Source organism: Dendropsophus ebraccatus, chromosome 9, assembly GCF_027789765.1.
Source record: "Dendropsophus ebraccatus isolate aDenEbr1 chromosome 9, aDenEbr1.pat, whole genome shotgun sequence".
Taxonomy (NCBI): domain Eukaryota; kingdom Metazoa; phylum Chordata; class Amphibia; order Anura; family Hylidae; genus Dendropsophus; species Dendropsophus ebraccatus.
In genome coordinates, this window is record NC_091462.1 from 92,498,749 (window position 1) to 92,517,241 (window position 18,493).

General features: G+C 42.8%; 1 protein-coding gene across 2 annotated transcripts in view; it reads left to right on the forward strand.

Annotated features, from left to right (window-relative positions):
* BAIAP2L1 (BAR/IMD domain containing adaptor protein 2 like 1) overlaps nt 1-18,493 on the forward strand; it is a 58,664-nt gene that overhangs the window by 22,747 nt on the left and 17,424 nt on the right. For both annotated transcript variants that reach the window (XM_069983853.1, XM_069983854.1), the window contains exon 3: nt 5,799-5,885. In XM_069983853.1, the coding sequence (XP_069839954.1) occupies nt 5,799-5,885 (87 nt within the window). The remainder of the gene's footprint in view (nt 1-5,798; nt 5,886-18,493) is intronic.

Here is an 18,493-nt window from a genome sequence, read left to right on the forward strand (position 1 = left end):
GTAGAGTAATTGATGGGGGTCACTACTGTCTTTGGGCTGTTTCTAATATATCAGTTCACCTTGTCAAGTGGATAGCGGCAATACCGGATACAGCCCATAGTCAGGTGTGGTGCTATTTCCGGTAGAAAAAAAGGAATGCCGAGCCCTTGTTGTAACCTCATTCACCCCCTGCCGCCACCGCCCGCTTCCTCATAAATGTGCACGCTTGAAAGAAATGAAAAGAATGAGGAAGAGAAAAAATTCTAGATTCAAAAAGTAGATGAGCCGGAAGCCTGTGATTGATATTGGCTATTGATAGCTGTAGTAGTAGCAGCCATCAGTGTCACATATAGGATTGGGGCCGTACAAAGTATGTAAACTACCTAAAGGGATAGGCTGTCCTGGACATTTACATCATCAAAGCCTGAAAGCTGCAGGTGCCAGCAGTGGTGCCATAAGTGTCCATAGGTAGGTGTCAGTGTGTATATAATATAATATATAAAATATATGATCTGCTGCTAGATGGACTATTAATAGGTTAAGGTTTAGCAGCTGACCATTGCTGGTGTATAGTAAGCCGTCATAAGCTGGCCGTGTATGTGACGGCCCAAGAGTCTCGGAGAAACAGGGATCTAGCAGGCTGGATTTTTAGCTTGTCTGATTCTGTAGCTTTCATTGGGATAAGCAGCATCATAGGTTTCTGGCAGCCACTTATCTCTCTGTATAGAAAGATCATGTCCCTGCAGACAGCTATGGGGCGGTATATGTTAGAAGACATGGCATGTATCTGTGCCAAGTACCATGTAGGGGAGGTAGACGAAAAGAAGATGCCCCTTTCCAGAAAAAGAGCTAAAAGAAGCCTTTCTACATAATTGATGGCGTCCTGCGCTGTGGGATAGGTAGCGGCATGAAATGTGATGTGCTGTATCGGATAGCGGAGCCGTGTGCTGTACATAGATTAAGTGTACGCAGCTCCCAGCCAGGACTTTCTAAAATAACAGTCTGCAGATCCCTGCTTACCGTCCGGGGGGCTCTGCAGGAGGATTTCACATATTGTGGTAGGATTTAGGGACCTAGGTCTAACAGGACATTATGAAATAATTGTAATTTATACTGGATGTTCTGGAACCTCAAGCACTTTCCACATACTATGGAGGTTACTGGAAGTATCCGGAGATTTCCCTTCCAGGATCCCCCCACAAATGCAGCATTGGCCAACCATGATATTCACTGGATTGAAGGCATTTCTTCCTCTTCACCCATTGTATAGGACACATATATCCATAGGGCTATGTTTTGGTTTATATATGTATTTATTTATATATGTATTTATTCCTTTTTATAAAAAAAAATAAAATAGAAAAGCATAGTGGACCGCACTTTAAAAAAAAATAACATTGGAGTCTACTGGCCAATATGTATCTCTATATTGTGATATACCAAAGAAAAATCCTGTGGACATACTGTACCACCAACAGATAGCTCAGGCTGCCATACATATATTCATCCTACAGCTATCTTGCCTGATTCCCGGTACTTATGCACACTCCACTAGCGTCACTCTGAGCATCCATGTGTTCTCAGTAGGGTAATGGGAGAGAGCTGCTGACGGACCAGTCTGGCAGTGGCTTGTCTCCCCCAAAAATAAAATTTAACCAATCTTTCATCTGCCATCTCATACACTTTAAAATGGCTGTTTTAAAGTGGGATCTAATGTAGTTTTCATCCTGATCCTCCTGGTTTATGGTGGGGAGTGGGCATCACACTACTACAGTACCCTGCTCAGTAGGACAGAGGAAATAATCCATCCTTAACCATTTCTCCTCACTGATATTAATCTATTGCTGTTGAGACTCATATCATAATTCTACAGTCCACCCACCCTTAAAGGAGAAGTCCCGCGAAAGTTTTTATTACAGTATTGTATTGCTCCCCAAAAGTTGTACGAATCACCAATATACACTTAATATGGGAAATGCTTATAAAGAGCTTTTTTTCCTGCACTTACTACTACATCAAGGCTTCACTTCCTGGATAACATGGTGATGTCACTTCCTGGATAAAATGGTGATGTCACGACCCGACTACCAGAGCTGTGCGGGCTGTGGCTGCTGGAGAGCATGATTGCAGGAGGACACTGAGGGATACAGGGCACTGGAGGGACACTGAGCATCTCTCTGCCATCATCCTCTCCAGCAGCCACAGCCCGCACAGCTCTGGGAGTCGAGTCGTGACATCACCATGTTATCCAGGAAGTGAAGCCTTGATGCAGTAGTAAGTGCAGGGAAAAAAGCATTTTATAAGCATGTCCCGTAATAAGTGTATATTGGTTATTTGTATAACTTTTGGGGGGCAGTACAATACTGTAATAAAAATTTTCGACTGACTTCTCCATTAAAGGAATACTCCAGGCAAAACCGACTCAGTGCTACGCAGAGGCTAGTGGGCGGAGCATGACACTAGTAATTCATAGAACATCGGCCATGCTCCACCCCCCAGATAGAACACAGGATCTGTTTTGCTTAGAGGGTTTCCTCTAATACCCATTGAATTCATGATACTTCTCGGGATGCCATTTTTGGTTATATGTAAATCTTGTACCAGACATCTGAAATCTAAGTTCCTGGATGTCATCCCAAAATATGAGCATATGTTAATGCTGTACAGATGCCGAGCACATGCATATATTTTATATACCGGGAAATATTTTACATAGCATAGAGTCATAGTAACATGCTAAGCACGTGTCTGGAGTCATTGATCAAATTATTGGCTAAGATGGTGTATATGGGTATAACATCTTTGTCAGTGGGGACTATCTGGTTGTTTTTTGCCTGTGGAAATCTTATTTGTGGGACAGTAAGTTTGTTAGATATGAGTAGGCTGTAGCTGTGTACTATAAACATTTCATAGACCGGTCATAGGGAAGGGTGTATGGTGGGAGCTGTATTAAGACCCTCAGATGTTTAATGTTTGGTGTTTGCTTATACCCTGTAAGGTGCAAAGTCTGAGGGGGCAGAGCAAGACTCAAGAGCACCTAAGGGCCCTACATGGGACGATTATCATGCGAAAAATCATTGTATCGTTCAAATATAAACTATAATCGTTCTGTGTAATAGTAGGCAACGATCGAAAAATAGTTTGTATGTCGTTGATTATTGATTTAGATCTGAACCTAAAATGATCATTAATAGTTCGCTTTAATTCCACATTCATTCGCTGTAGTTCCGCATTTGTTCACTAATTGTTCAGTGTAATTGCACATTGCTCATTGTTTTGCTGGGGTCAGAAGGAGTAAACTATCATAGCAATGATCGCAATAAGGATCGTAACTAACGATTATCGTTCCGTGTAATATGGTGAACGATTTCAGGTTAATGATAAACAATCTTGTTTGCGATCGTTTATCATTAGTCGTTAATCGTTAAATATCGCTCTGTGTAATAGGACCCTTAGAGTCCCTGTGTCATGCCCGCCCCCCTCAGACCCCACACTAGTCACTACACATTGTCTACAGCTTTTCTGAAGTGTACCTGTAAAGGGGAACTCCAATAAATTTTATTTTTTCTTTCAAAGGAACTAGTGTCAGTAAGTTATATAGATTTGTAAATTACTTATTTCTACTGTATTCTTTTCAGTCTGACACAGTGCTCTCTGCTGCCACCTCTGTCGCTGAGAGGAACTGTCCAGAGCAGGAGGGATTTTCTATGAGGATTTGCTACTGCTCTGGACAGTTACTGACACAGACAGAGGTGGCAGCAGAGAGCACTGTGTCAGACTAGAACTAATACACCACTTCCTGCAGGACATACAGCAGCTGGAAGACTAGAGATTTAAATAGAAGTAATTTATAAATCTATATAACTTGCTGATGCCAGTTTTTTTGAAAGAAAAGAAAATCACCAGAGTACCCCTTTTAAAAAAAATGTTTTATACTACATATAGAAAAGGAATTCCTAGATAAAATTGTCAGTGTTGTGGTATTGGATGAAGTATTCTACGTGGAGTTTATAGGCATCTAATAGACTATAGCAATGGCGGCCTGAGGAGCAGAACACATAGGGTGTACACGACCCTTCAGAGAGGAAGCGATTTCCCTTCCATTCCCGGCATGCCTGTGGTTACCGCCGCACCGTCAGCCTTTGTTTTATTACATTGCTTGTTAGATGTTTTACTGCGTGTAACGTCAGCCGTAACAACCTTATGATCAAGGTGGAGCAAGTACATGGAGCGGAGACCCCACAGAGCTGGGGCCGTACCTACTGTATATACAGTACCTATATAATACAGCACCTCCTCTAGGACTGAGCTTTCTTCTCCAGATTTTGCTGGAGCATTATTATAGAGCATTACTTCTGCCATACACCCCTAGCATCGGGCTCTTCAGCTATTCAACAGATACAACATTTCTTTAGCCTCTAGTAGACCAGACTTGCATGTGATGTTCCGTCAAGCCTGTGGAGCACTACTTGCAACTTGACGTAACTGTCTAGGAAAGTGCCTCTCCACCACTAAAGTTATATGTACAATCTCCCGGCTGTGAAAGGCGTTATTGACCCCTTGCAGAATAATCGGGCTAAGCTTAACTTTGGTAATGCGGTGGATTTCTTCTTTCTCGCAGGGTCACCTCAACCCTAAAAACATCCCCCGTCCTGGGCTTCATAGTGTAGTTCTATCCATACATATATATGTCAGACGCCGAGTCTTGCACTAGACACGAGCTCTTCTCCTTCACAGTATAGACGCTTGGTTGATCTGCAGTCGCTCCACCTCGCCTCTCCTTCATGCTCCATGTACGGGGGGCCGTGGATCATCATTTACATGACTGCTGACCAGAGCAATCCTCGCCCGCCAGAAAAGAAACCAATAATTCTTACAGATCATTGAGATGCCATGTGGAAAAGTCACAATTTTATGCACATTTAGAGGACTAGAGGAAGCCGAAATGTATTCTCATCTGGGACAAAACATAGAGGATTTTGCTATACAATATATATATATATATATATATATATTTTTTTTAGGCAAACCTGCAGCCCTCTAACTGTTACAAACTACCACTCCCATTACGCCTGGAGAGTCACAGCTTTATGTGTCCAGGCATGATGGGAATTGTAGTTTTGCAGCAGCTGGATGGCCACATCCAGTATTCTACCTGTTAGCGGTATAAAATTATAGGTGACAACCAGCTGATCAAGGGATGTATGAAAGCTGAAACCTTTGTGAGGACAAAGGAGTCTTGTCCCCCCGTGCACACATGTTCAGCCACCGCTCCATTTAGTCTCTATGGGATTTCCAAACCTTACTGAATACTGATTTCTGCTGTGTTCAGAAGTCCCATAGACATGCCTGTTATTACCGTGTCAGTGCCGCAGCTCCTTCTTTTGTAGAATCATTGGGGGTCCCAGAAGTTGGACCCCCACCACTCAAAAAGTGAAGGCACATCCTACTATCAGATGTTATTGCATTGCACAAACAACCCCCCTCTCCACCCCATAGAGTTATATGACCACTTCAGCTCTGCCCCATTCCCATATGCATGTTCTCCATTAGTTACACGGTCACTTCTATAACGCAGACTTAGTCCTCTGTCCGTAATCCTGTCTGCATCTCAGTAATGTGATAGTGGCCGGTTGCCTAGTATTGACTAAGGTTGCTGCAGTTATGAGCGTTCTGTAAGTATGATCTAAGTCTCCTTACTGAGTCCTGCTTTAATCTCTATAAGTAGTTTGTTCTGGAGAAATGTGATTACATTGGAATATTGTAATGAATTGAATTTACACCTCCTGTTCCCCTAAGTATGTAATTTTTCCTTGCAGCCATGGTGCAGGCAGGGAGAGCTTATTTCGATGGAGTAGCCAAGATGGGAGACCTATCCAGAGCTTCTCCAGTCTCCAAGGATCTGGGTAAGATTTGTCCTTCCTATACACATATATGTATATACACATGAATGTAAGGGAACATGGCCACACGGGCTGATACTTTAGGTCACACGTTTCCTAAGAGTCTGTTCCTTATGTGTCTGTAGGTTTACAGAACAGATGATGGGGTCATGTGATGAATTCTCTGCCATTTTGGCCAAGGCTAAAATATATGGAGAAACTATGTTGTTTCTGGTTTTCAGCCTCTTTACATCATGGGGTTTATAGAAACCGAAAATTGTTTATTGCCGTGCTGTTGCCGCCATGGCTCATAGTAGTAGACCCTATAGAGACCATGACCTCCAGATACCGTCTTAGGCCACGTTCCCACAAAGTAAGAGACCGGCCGTTCCGTGACCCGGCTGGGTCACTGAACGGCCGGTGTCAGAGAAGATCATCCCGGACAGTACTACAGTACCAGCCAGTTGGTCTTTACTGCCGCTGATCATACAGGACATAAGGTAGTGGCTTTCCGCAGTTTGCTGTCCTCCAACCTAAGGTGTGGTTGGGAGCAAACAGAATAAAGCAAACATTAGCTCACTGTGTATCTGTGTTTGCTGGATTCTTTTGGTCAGGCTAAAGGAGCAGGACATTTATCAGATGGGGAAATGACACCCAAGGTTATATATACAGAGGAAGGGGCACTGCCTCATGTGTATAAGCAGCTTCCCATAGAGTATATCACCTGATGGCTTCTCCACTTTCTTATGTAATAGGGTTGTCTTATGTAATAGGGTTTTAAGCAGACTGTTATAGAAGAACTCTTCAATGGTAGAGACGGGGAAGTTATCAGATGATAGACGTTGATGAGATAGAGATGTGTAAAACAATGTATCTCAGATTGTGGACTCAGGAAAATGCTGCTCAGGAGCAGTGATGTGGTTTCTAGGCCTCTTCACACTTTCATATTTTGGTTATAGTGGAACCTACACAGAATAAGTATATTGGTTTACAAACTCTGATGGAAAAGTGTGAATAAGGCCAGATGAGCCCCAGAATGAGCCCCGACTACTATTACGACTGTCTGATTTTGCTTTGCTACTCTTCAGCGGTTATCAGTAGAAAGTTTACTCCGGGGACCGAGGCGTGGACATGTGACCATCTCTCTATAGTCCATGTCGTTATTCTAGACAGGATAATGAGATTACCCAAGAATAAAACTTTTCACCTATCCACAAGATTGGTTGTAAGTTTCTGAGTGGTCAGGGACGCCGATCATACGTGCTGCTGCATTATTTACTTGGTATGGGAGTGTCAGGGATGGCTTTGTCTGTCCCATAGAGAGTGAATGGAGCCGCAGTGCACATGCTAGACCACCACACTCTATATACAATGTTCTCATGAACTGTGGGGAGGGATCTTAGTGGTTTAACCCATTCTGATCAACTATACATCCCGCTTCTTGTGGTTAAGTAATGTGTTTTACTCTTGGGGACTAACCCCTTAAACAGTAAAGAGTTACTTTATACTCCATTTCCTGATATTGGCTCCACTTTTATACAAAGGTTACAGGCTATATATATATATATATATATATATATATATATATATATATATATATGTGTGTGTTCAAAAATGCGGCAGCACTCCAGGAATGAAAGTTTATTTAAAGTGAAAATCAAAGTGAAAATTTATTGACACTCCATGCAAATACAGATTTACAGGCATTTCTATTTAATGGTGGATATACTAAAGCATACATGTCCTCTTTATAAGACACACTTTCTGCTACACTAAGTCCATTAGCATATAGAAAAAATAATTGTTGTCATCGGTTCCATTATCATTAATTATACGGTCTTGTACATAATCCGCCTTGATCCTCCTGGTTTTGTCCACCTTCCATCTCATCTAGGTGTAAGGACACAGTTGTATCTGTTTTACAGATACTAGTGAGAGCTGTATATGCTGCATAGCAATACCAGTGGCAAAAGCATGGTGGCGGAGGGCAAGGGGGGGGGGGGTGGAAGTTAAGTTACAGATGCGGGATAAGAGCGCTAGAATTTTCTTTGGTTGAGCAGCATGACAAGTAGATGTGCAGGGAAGTATCTTAGAGAAATGTTCATCAAAATAGTTTTAAATGGTACAAATAAGTGATCATTGGGATCATGATGGGATAGGGATTAATAGTAAACTGGAAGTAAACAAGTTGTTTACCTACTAATGTAGGTGATAAGGCATTGATCCCTGGCGGCCTTGTTTCTGGGCTATGTCTGCTGTACCCCCTTACCATCATGTCTATAATGAGGAGTTGTATGGAGCCATGGTAAAGCATGCTACGATATATACAAGCTTTCAGCTCTCTCTATGTCTTTATTGGTGTCTTTTTACACGTACAGACAAATCACTAACGCGCCCATAGGGGAACGAAGAGCAATGTTATTTTATTCTAAACAATAGGAGTTTAGACAAAAAGAGAGATTGCTATGCAAAGTCGTTAATAAGATCATAATAAGACGGTAATTGTATTCATATATACACAGTGTTTACACTGAAAGACTTGAGAACGATTAACAATGATTTTGAGGTCAGCTTAAAAGACGCGATCAACGACATATGGACAAATTTTCGTCCGTCGTTTGATCGTTGCCGTGGTTTCACCACAAGTAAATTTTTTAAATGGAACAATTTTTTTGCACGATAGTCAGCCTGTGTAAAAGGCCCTTTAGGCTACGACTACATGTTGACATAGGCCGTGCAGCCAAAGGTCACCATGTTGCACTGTTGCATTGCAGCTAATGGAAGTAAATGGGGTGATGTTTTAACCCTCTATTGGCTGCAACCTGAAGGCCATCTTGGAAGGGTTCCTGACAACTGTCACAAGGCGACCCCATTTATTTACATTAGGGCAGTGTGACATGACAGTCTGTGGCCACAAGAGCTGTGTCATGGCCAAACTCGCTGCGTAGCTCTAGCCTAAACCTGTATGAAGGGGAGTGTTGGACTTTTTTCCTCTGTGTTGATAATGTAGGAGGGGGTAATGTATATGTGATAGGTTACTGAAGCCGTCTATTGACCAAATGTAATTTGCACACAAAGACCGCAAAACATGAGCCCATACAGATCCCTGATCTACACAGCGTCCTCAGCTGTTCCGAGCATTATGGACGGCCAACATAATGGCTGTAATCTTCCTATAGAAGCCACAGGTCAATGGTATGGAATAGGAGGATTAGTGCATTGTGAGTCTATGTAAACATATATAGAGAGGCCGTTCTCCGCTCCGCAGACGTATTCCTTCGCATTAGTTTATAATCTGCTTTTATGAATTTCCACTTGAAAGGAGGGTGAATACACCTGTGGTTTAGGACTTAATGGTGTTTGATGTATTTAGACAAGAGAGCTGTTCGCGTGATTAAATATAATCATCATTGTTATTATTCACTTTGTCTGTTCTGACAGTTCTATCCTATTTTTTATTGAGTTATAGACCAGGTCTATATGATCAGAGACGCTTATGGCTTGGGCTGGTGCACCCATTATGAGACTGAAAGAGACTGGAGAAGCAGTCCTTACTGGTAGTGATCACTTTATGCGGTCGGCTCTCCTGGTATTGATGGACAGACCTGCCGCTGATTTTACCCACGTGGTACAATGGCTTCTTACAGCACAATCTATCATTTAAGGTTTTCTTAATGCCGGAATAAGCGATGGATTGTTCTAGTGACCCTGGTTTTACAAGTAGATGAATCAGCGTCTTAGGATTGATCCCCTGGTGGTGAAGCGTGAGAGCTCTTCCTGGTGAGCGGCGTTACCTTTCCACTGCAGAAATTACATTCTTAAATTGAGCAGAAGATGATGAGTTCCCAGGTACAAAACCGGTATCTCTAGTGAGATGAGCCAAGAAATGTGACCTGCACCCTGCCAGGAGTGTAAATCACGCCGTAATGCAGAGCATCGTTGCTTCATCGCAGTACCGTTTGGGTGGTTTTCTATATAATGGTGGAAGCCATTTTGTGGGCGGAGCCTTACATAATATGAAGCTAATATAGACAAGTATAAATGATCATTAAGGTAACAGCAGCAATAACATTTGTGTAATAGAAGGCCCTGTGTATATGGTGCGGCCATGCCAGATTTTGGAAAAGCTGGTAAGGCTGGATTAGGGGACACAATGGGAGAGATTTATCAAACATGGTGTAAAGTGAAACTGGCTCAGTTGCCCCTAGCAACCAATCAGATTCCACATTACATTCCCCACAGACTCTTCGGAAAATGAAAGGTGGAATCTGAGCCAGTTTTACTTTACACCATGTTTGATAAATCTCCCCAAATGTTTGGCTAAGTAACAGGGTCCGCCCAAAATAACATGTGTCCAAGGAAATGCCAGAAACCTGACAAACTCTATCAAAGCCAATAGAGTCTGTCAGGTGCTACATGGATCCAGCTCTCAACGGACCCCATTGACTTTGATGTGTTTCAGTCACTGAATGCTGGTGTAAATCAAGCTCAAGAAGAGGTTTTTTTTTGCTTTGTTTTTATATCACCAGTATACCACTATGATTCCCATCATGCCTGGATAGTTAAAGGGGAACTATTAGTAGGTTAGACAAATCTAATCGCTCTCTAGTGGGCACGGCGTGCTAAGGATGAAGGTATGTCTGTTTATTCTGCCCGGTAAACCATTAGGAGCACTCTGGGTGGAGCGACCTCCCGATGGCCACTGATCCAGCCTGCCCCGGCCCCCTCCATTGGTAATCATTAGAAGGGAGTGGACAACAAGGGACTTAGCCTCACCCCACACAATGGTCTTTCCCTGGCAAGCCCGACCCCAAGGACCAATGGAGGAGGCGGGCCGGATTGATGCTTGGAGACGATAGCCCCGCCCCCAGTGCTCCTAACAGCCTACCAGGCAGAGGTTTTTTACAGCTAACAACACAGGAATAGCACCGAGGATAAAGGTATCAGACATGCCTTCATCCTCAGCGCCCCATGCTCACTAGGGAGCTATCAGCAGGCTAGATTTGTCTAACCTGCTGATAGTTCCCATTTAAAGTCAAAGCTTTGGCTGTGCAGGTATGATGGGAATTGTAGTTCTGCAACAGCTGGAGGGCCGCAGGTTCCAAATTATAATAAAGGGTTAAGAGACCTTCCATATGGATGCCTAGCGTACATTAGAGTGACCAGACACCTAAATGTGAGATCTTTGTTGATCCCCATGTACACATCTGGATTTTATCAGTAGTGAAATGCATATTCAGTTTTGCTGTCTAGTCACCATCTGTGTCCCTGTAATGGTGGATGAGAAGCCGCTTACATCATAGCAGGTTCTTCTTGAGCAATTTCACATGTTGCTAAATTCCAATAGACTCTGGAGCAGTGTGCCAGACGCTCAGCTCCCGGGGTTCAGCTGCTGTTTGTTTGTAGGCAGAACATAGAGAGGTTATCCATGTCATTTATCGGCACATTCATCAGGACCAAACAGGGACATTGTGTAACCTGGAGTCTTTGGAAAATAAGTAAGGGAGAACAGAAGGATACCATCAAATAAATCAAGACTGAATTTGTAGGCTAATGTTCACACTGTGGGGGAGAGAATCAAAATTCTGGTGTAGTTTGTGCCAAAAAACTGGCCGGTGTAATCTTTAAAGTGACACTGTCCGAATTAACACACCTTTACAATGTATGTACCTCTATATGTCTGTTGCAAAAATGTTAAATAAATTTTTTTTTAAAAAAAAAGTGACACTGTCACCCCCTTTTTGCATTCTGACTTCTCTACACAGGTGTAATGGGTAAATTTTGCAGTTTTCGCACCTTATTTTGTATCATACGTCATGGTGCTTGTTCAAGTAAAAGGTGATCTTTTATCTTCTGGGGATTGTGCTACATGGGCGGGGCTTCACTGCCACAGAGCCACTTAGCCCCGCCCACATTGCCACCATATGCCTCGCCCCCTCAGTGACGTCATTGCCGGACAAGTCCCACCCCCTCGACGATCATTGGAACAGGCCAGCCTAAAGGTTTAGGCCCCACCCCCTCTAGGTCAGCCAATACCAATGGCCACATAGGGGGTGAGGCCTCTGCGGCAATGACGTCACATCACTTAGCACAATCTGCAAATGATAAAAGATTACTTTTTACTAGAACAAGCACCATGACGTATGATATAAAATAAAGTATGAAAACTGCAAAATTTATCCTTTACACCTGTGTAGGGAAGTCAGAATGTGAAAAGAGGTGACAGTGTCACTTTAAGTACTTTTGCACCTTGCTTGAAAAGGATGTGGCTTTGTGCAAAGTGTGGGTGGCTTTAGTAACTACAGTGGGGCTTAAAGGGGTACTTTTTGTCATTAAGGTACATAGATTTTTAATTCTTTTTAAAAATCTCCAGTCTTCCAGTACTTATCAGCTGCTGTATGTCCTGCAGGAAGTAGCGTATTCTTTCCAGTCTGACACAGTGCTCTCTGCTGCCACCTCTGTCTGCATCAGGAACTGTCCAGAGCAGCTGCAAATCCCCTAGAAAACCTCTCTTGCAACATTGATTCGTATGAAGTGAACCCAGTGTATACAGTAACAATAGTAACAAGCACTGTATACAGCAGGAGGTATACTATACACTTAAATAACTTTGTATAATCCTTGATACTTGTTTACTAGTCAGCTACTAACAATTGGTTTCAGTGTTTTACCTTTATCAATCATGACTGTCAGTCACAGACTTTCTATAGTCATCCACCCACTTCCTCTAGGTATCCTACACTGGTGAAAAGGCCTCCGCTCTATTATTAGGCTGGCTTTGTCCTAGGGCTTAACTATTATTACCCTTCAATGAAAAAGGCTTAAATAGTAAATTATAGGGTACAGCGCCAGTTTTGTAGTGGCCAGAAGCTGGAATTGCAGCTGATCTTCATTCACTTGAGCAGCCATACTAGAAACACTCCAGGCTGAATTTTGTGGAAGAGAGCCCTGCTGTGCTGAATGACATATTCAGCTCCACTACATCGGCCCTGCACAGATTCATAGGACTGACAATATGAATACGTTCTACTTCTTGCCGTGTTTGCACTTTCTATAGAAAGTTTTTGTCCCCCAGGAATCTGAAGTGCAGGAGCCTGTAATGTGGTGAGTTACAGAGGTGGGTGGCAATAAGGTTCCCACAGGGTGTGTATTGTGCCAATAGTTACCCAATAACAAAATACTGGAACGACGAGCTGAATCAGGATGGATAATGCTTGTAGCAGTCCTGTAAGTTTTCAGCCTTTTATTGCGTCACGTCTGACACGGCCGTATGTTTGTCTACATCTCCTCCTGCAATATACCAAACCAAAGCAAATAGGAGCATTCATATGTCTATACTGGGCTGGGGTGGGATCAGCAAAGCCTATGGACTGCCTCTCTCTATAGGTATATATATATATCATCTTAAAAGTTTAGTGCACATTGGAGGATGTTGCAATCCCTTTAACACATTTCACTCTAGTGGAACCGAGCTGTAACATCACACACACCATATCGCAGCGGAAATTCTGCAGCAGATCCGCAGCAGATTTGATCTAAATAACTGAACACAGCATCAAATCTGCAGCGGAACTGCTGCAGATCCTGTATGTGTGAATGCACCCGTAGGGTGCGTTCACACATACAGGATCTGCTGCAAATTTGATGGTGTGGATTTGAAGCTGCAGATTCAAAGCAAATCAATTCTGGGCCATCAGATCTGCTGCAGATTCAAATCTGCGCCATCAATTTGGCTGCAGATCCTGTACGTGTGAGCGCATCCTTAGTGTGTTTAAATGAAAACTATTTTTTTTTCTAATCCTGGATAACAACTGTAAGGCCCCTATACACATTAGAAAATAAATTAGCCGAACCTGATTCTGGCTGGATCAGACAGCCATGTCATGTCTATAAGGGCCTCATGTCTCCTCCCCGCTAACATTGAGGATTTGACATGTTTAATTTCAACTGCCTGATCCTTTTGTTCTTGGCAAGATAAGTTGCCACCTGAGGAGTCAGGCAACAGCTTACCCCCTTCTCTCTTCATGCGTATGGAGGGATTAGGAGAAACAGGTATCACATGTATGTGGGCGACTTTACACACACCTATCACAGTTGAAGAAGGTGGTCCTCTCTCTTGACCTGTCCGTTTTAGTAAGTACTCTTGTTTCTCATGTAATATCAGTTCTGGAGCAACCTTTCCTATATTTCTGTATAGTCCCTCTGTTATTCCTCCTGGAAATATAGTAATACATTGATAAACAACTGGGTGTGACAATCTCTCTTTGTATCGATACATACTTTTCTGCTGACGTTGTGAAGACACACCCCATTGTCACACCCAGGAGGAGGAACAGAGGAACAGTACAGTGCTGAGTTCTAAGAAAGTTACAGGACCTCTTTGGATGTATGTTATTTAGTCTCGTCCTTTGTGGTGGTTTATTTCTGTCTGTTACTAGCACGGTATGGATGAATTCCCATCATCATCCATCCTCCACGCCATACACTCATGTCCTGTTGGCAGATGGTGCCCGGCCCCCGGCACTGCTAATGTGACACTGTGTCGTCCCAGAGTCAATATTTGCTCAGTGTTGCAGCATAAACAGTATTTAGCTTTCACAAAGGTCACCGGATCCAATGGCAACAATCACAATGGACCGTTCACAGAGAACAGTGGGTTAGTGGGGCTGAAGCGGAAGTGGCGTTGGCATCTACTTAGTCGTTTGCCATTCACCTTTATGGGGCTTTTACTTCCTCTGATATTTAAAGGGCCGGATATGTTTAATGCTAAGTGATATGCAGAGTGCTGAATTACAGGAGCAATAAGAGATGTTTCATGGATTACTTTATGGTTTTCCTTGTAAAACTACTATATAGTGTGTTACAAGGTCAGGAAGAAAAAAAATCAGTTTTCTAGGCCCTTGTACACAGTTATCTTCTGTATACAACCAGCTTTAGCACAGACAATACCACATATGTGGTTACATTTAATAATAATCTAACCTGCTGATATGTCTCTATTGCGCACAGGGTGCTGATGATGAAGGTAAATTTCTTACCTGTATCATCTGCGTGGTTTCCGTGCATTATGTAGTTAAATCTGCGGATCAGTGCACTCAGAGCCGTAGTCCCGCCCCCAGTGCGCCAAACCACCTTATTACCCTAGGGATTTAACTACAAACTCCACGACAACGTTGCTGAGGATGAAGAAAAGAAACTTACCACCTTTCTCAGTACCCCATGCGCAGTAGGGAGATATCAGCAGGTTATATAAATCTAACCTGCTGATAGTTTCCCTTTAAGAGGATTATTCCAAAAATATATACATTTTATCCCTTGTCTACAAAGTAGGGTATAACCTACTGATTGGTTGGGAGTCCGACAACCAGGATCCCCAACTTAAGCAATAACAGAGGTCAGTTGTCAACCCAATTAATGGTGCAGTAGTGGGCATGCCTCATTGAGGAAAGAGCAGAGCAGTGGTTGAGCATGCACGCCACTGCCCCATTCACTCAGAGGTGGAGGAGTGACCTATCATAATCAGTAGGGCCCCAGTGGTCAGACCCTCACCAATCAGCTGGATATCCCCTATCCTGTGGCTATAGTTTTTTTTTTTTTTGTTTTTTTTTAAAATGTCATTTTTATTAAATTTTTTCCAAATAAATTTTTAACAGAACAGTGACAAGACAATCAGGTTTGCTACATATCTCAGAAGAGGAGTAAGAAACATTTCCATTGCAAGACACTGAAGTAAAATCAAACGGTTAGATGTGTGGGAAATATCCTAGCTCCGCGATGGAGTAGCAGCCAGAAATGAGGCTATAAGAGAAGAGGCAAGCTCCTCTTTAAAATGTAAAAGCCCCAAACAGGGACTATATCAGCTACATAAGAGTTCTATAACAAACCAGACAAAACCACGAAACCGAGACACACACTTAACAGGACAACAGAGGGGGATGGAGGGGGGGGGGGGTACTGTGGCTATAGTTTAATTCATCATAATGTAATCATAGAATCACACTAACAGTGGACCTATCAGCAGTTTTTTTTGTGACTAAAGTAAAGGCAGTATATAATAGAGCTGAATACGGAGATATAACTTTTATTTTAGCCCATCGCTCCAGCGCTGAGATATAAACTTTAGATGTTTTATGCAATGTTTAGCCCCTCCTCTCTCAACGTATCCCCATATGCCACAAGTAAACGCCCTGCAACAGACTGAGTATTGCTGGGCTTTTTCAACCCCAGAGAACACCTGATTATAAAGCGTATATCTCAGCACTGGAGCAACGAATTGAAATAAGAGTGTTGTTATATTTTTTTAATCTTATAGAGAGAAGCCTGTAGAATTCACTCATGGGTTCTTATTCTGGACAGGTGTTCCCCAACCTGTCTCTCTCAAGCTGTAGCACAACTACATCTCCTATCATGCCCTGACAGCCACAGGGGTTGTAGTTTTGCAACAGCTGGTGAGCCGCAGGCATGGGGAACACTGCTCCAGACTGGTCTCAGTGGGTTAATAGAGTCAGGTATATAAGTAGGTGACTATTGGGCAGTGGAACATTTTTACCCTCTGCTCCAAATGTTAATCTGATGAAAGATTTTAATTCCCTTTCTGACTGTTTAATCAGATTATGTGCTGGAGCCGGCTGCATTGTTATCCCCGGGTGATGTATATACATTTCATAACCATACAGCGTCCCTGCTACCAGTATACACCTCTGTTTGAAGGCTCCTTCTTGTTGCCCTCGTACAATGGTTGCTTCAGTAGACATGTTCTTTGTTGGTTCCCTTTGAGGTTCCAGGCGTCTCACTTTCCATCAGGAGAATACTCTGCAGCCAGATATCACATAGACCTGTGAGGATGGGGGAGATATCCCAGCTGATAAGAGGGTCGGGGGGACTCTGGTTCCTTCTTCATCCATTGTCTGATCACATTTTCGGTTGTCTTCGCTGTGGATTAGCAGATACACATTGCTGTAATGGAGAAGTGTAGTACAATTTAGGATGAAAAAGATTTAATTGCCAAATTATGGGAAAACATCGAAATCTGGGTCTTTGGCAGCTCCTAGTGTGAACATGATAACTACTAACTAACCAGGGCTTCCTGGGATTATAGTATTCCTTAGGACAAGTGACTAATACTGGATTATAGGTGTCTGATTCCAGGCTCCCCCTGTGGAGTTGTTGTTGTTATTATCATTATTTTTATTTTTATTACGAGCATAATTCGTTCCTGGATCGTGCATGTAATCTAAATCCACTCTTAAACCAAAGCAAATTTTCCCATAAGAAATCACTGAAATGCAGACAATTGGTTCTACGCTCCAAAAATAATGATTTTTTTTTTTTTATTCTGAATAACATGTAAAACAAATGAAACAAACATTTAGAAACAGCTGAATATGTGATATTATAAGTTACTGTACAGTATAGTAATCAGCTTGTGTAGTATAATATATAGTAAGTGCATAAACCTGAAAAACAGCCGCAGTTTGTAGATACAGCATGGAACTGCAGATCCTCATAAAGGCGAGGATGGGAAACACAAGGGCTGACAGAGACTGCAGGGAGCATGAAGGAATGAGCAGGGCAGATGTGGGCACATACATGCAGCACTCTCAGTCCGGGGAGAGAGGGGTTACAGCTATGGAGAGATTACCTCCACAGTCCTGTCCCCTGATGTAAGCCCCAGCCTAAAGTGGATCTGCCATGATTTGGAAGGTGAGGGAGACTTCCTGGGTCAGAGTTCAGAGCTGTAGACCCCGCTATGCACACCATGCCCCTCCACCACTCCCACCCAGTACAGGGAGCTCTTACACCAAAGCAATGCTCTTAAACCAAGTCACAATTTTGAAAAACTGTGAGCTCTTAAACCAAAACGCTCTTAATCCAAGTTACTCTTAAACCAAGGTACCACTGTGTGTGTGTGTGTGTGTGGGGGGGGGGGGGGGTTTGTTTGTTTTTTAGATGCTGACAATAATTTTCCATTGGGATTTGTTCCAAAAGTGGCACGGCATTGTTGTCAATAAGAACAGAGCCCAGAATGCTGTTGTGATGGGTGTTTTGCCAGTTTTGCATAGTCTTTGCATTGTCCATTGCTGACTGTTACCATTTCTATATGATGATGTATTTTTAAGTTTTTAATCTGCACAAGTTTACAACCTCTGGATGTAAACCAGATTGTCTCCATCCACTGACTGAGAGCAGAGATTTGGAAGCTGAGTAGGAATGGATACGCATAGTATATTAGAATTGTGCATGACTTCACCCTATACAATGAGCTGTATTTGTATAAAGATAGATGAACCCTTAAAGCGTAACTGTCGTGTTGTTTTTAATTACAGAAATCAGTAGTATAAGCGATTTTAAGAAACTCTGTAATAGGTTTTATCAGCCAAAAAAGCCTCCTTCTGTACTCAAGAAGCAATCTCCCAGCCTCCCCCCCTGACTTCTTATCTGTGCATTATCAGGCAAATCCGTCTTCATTACAGAGAAGCCAGTGAAGACGGGCTCTGCTCTCTCCATTGTAAGCCTATGAAGGAGGGAGGGGCTGAGGGAGATGAGGGAGCAGGAAGAGGTGACATGAAGGTCAGCTGTTTGGAGACTCTCTGGGCACCTAAAATGCTAAATTCAGGTGTCAGAAAGGTCAG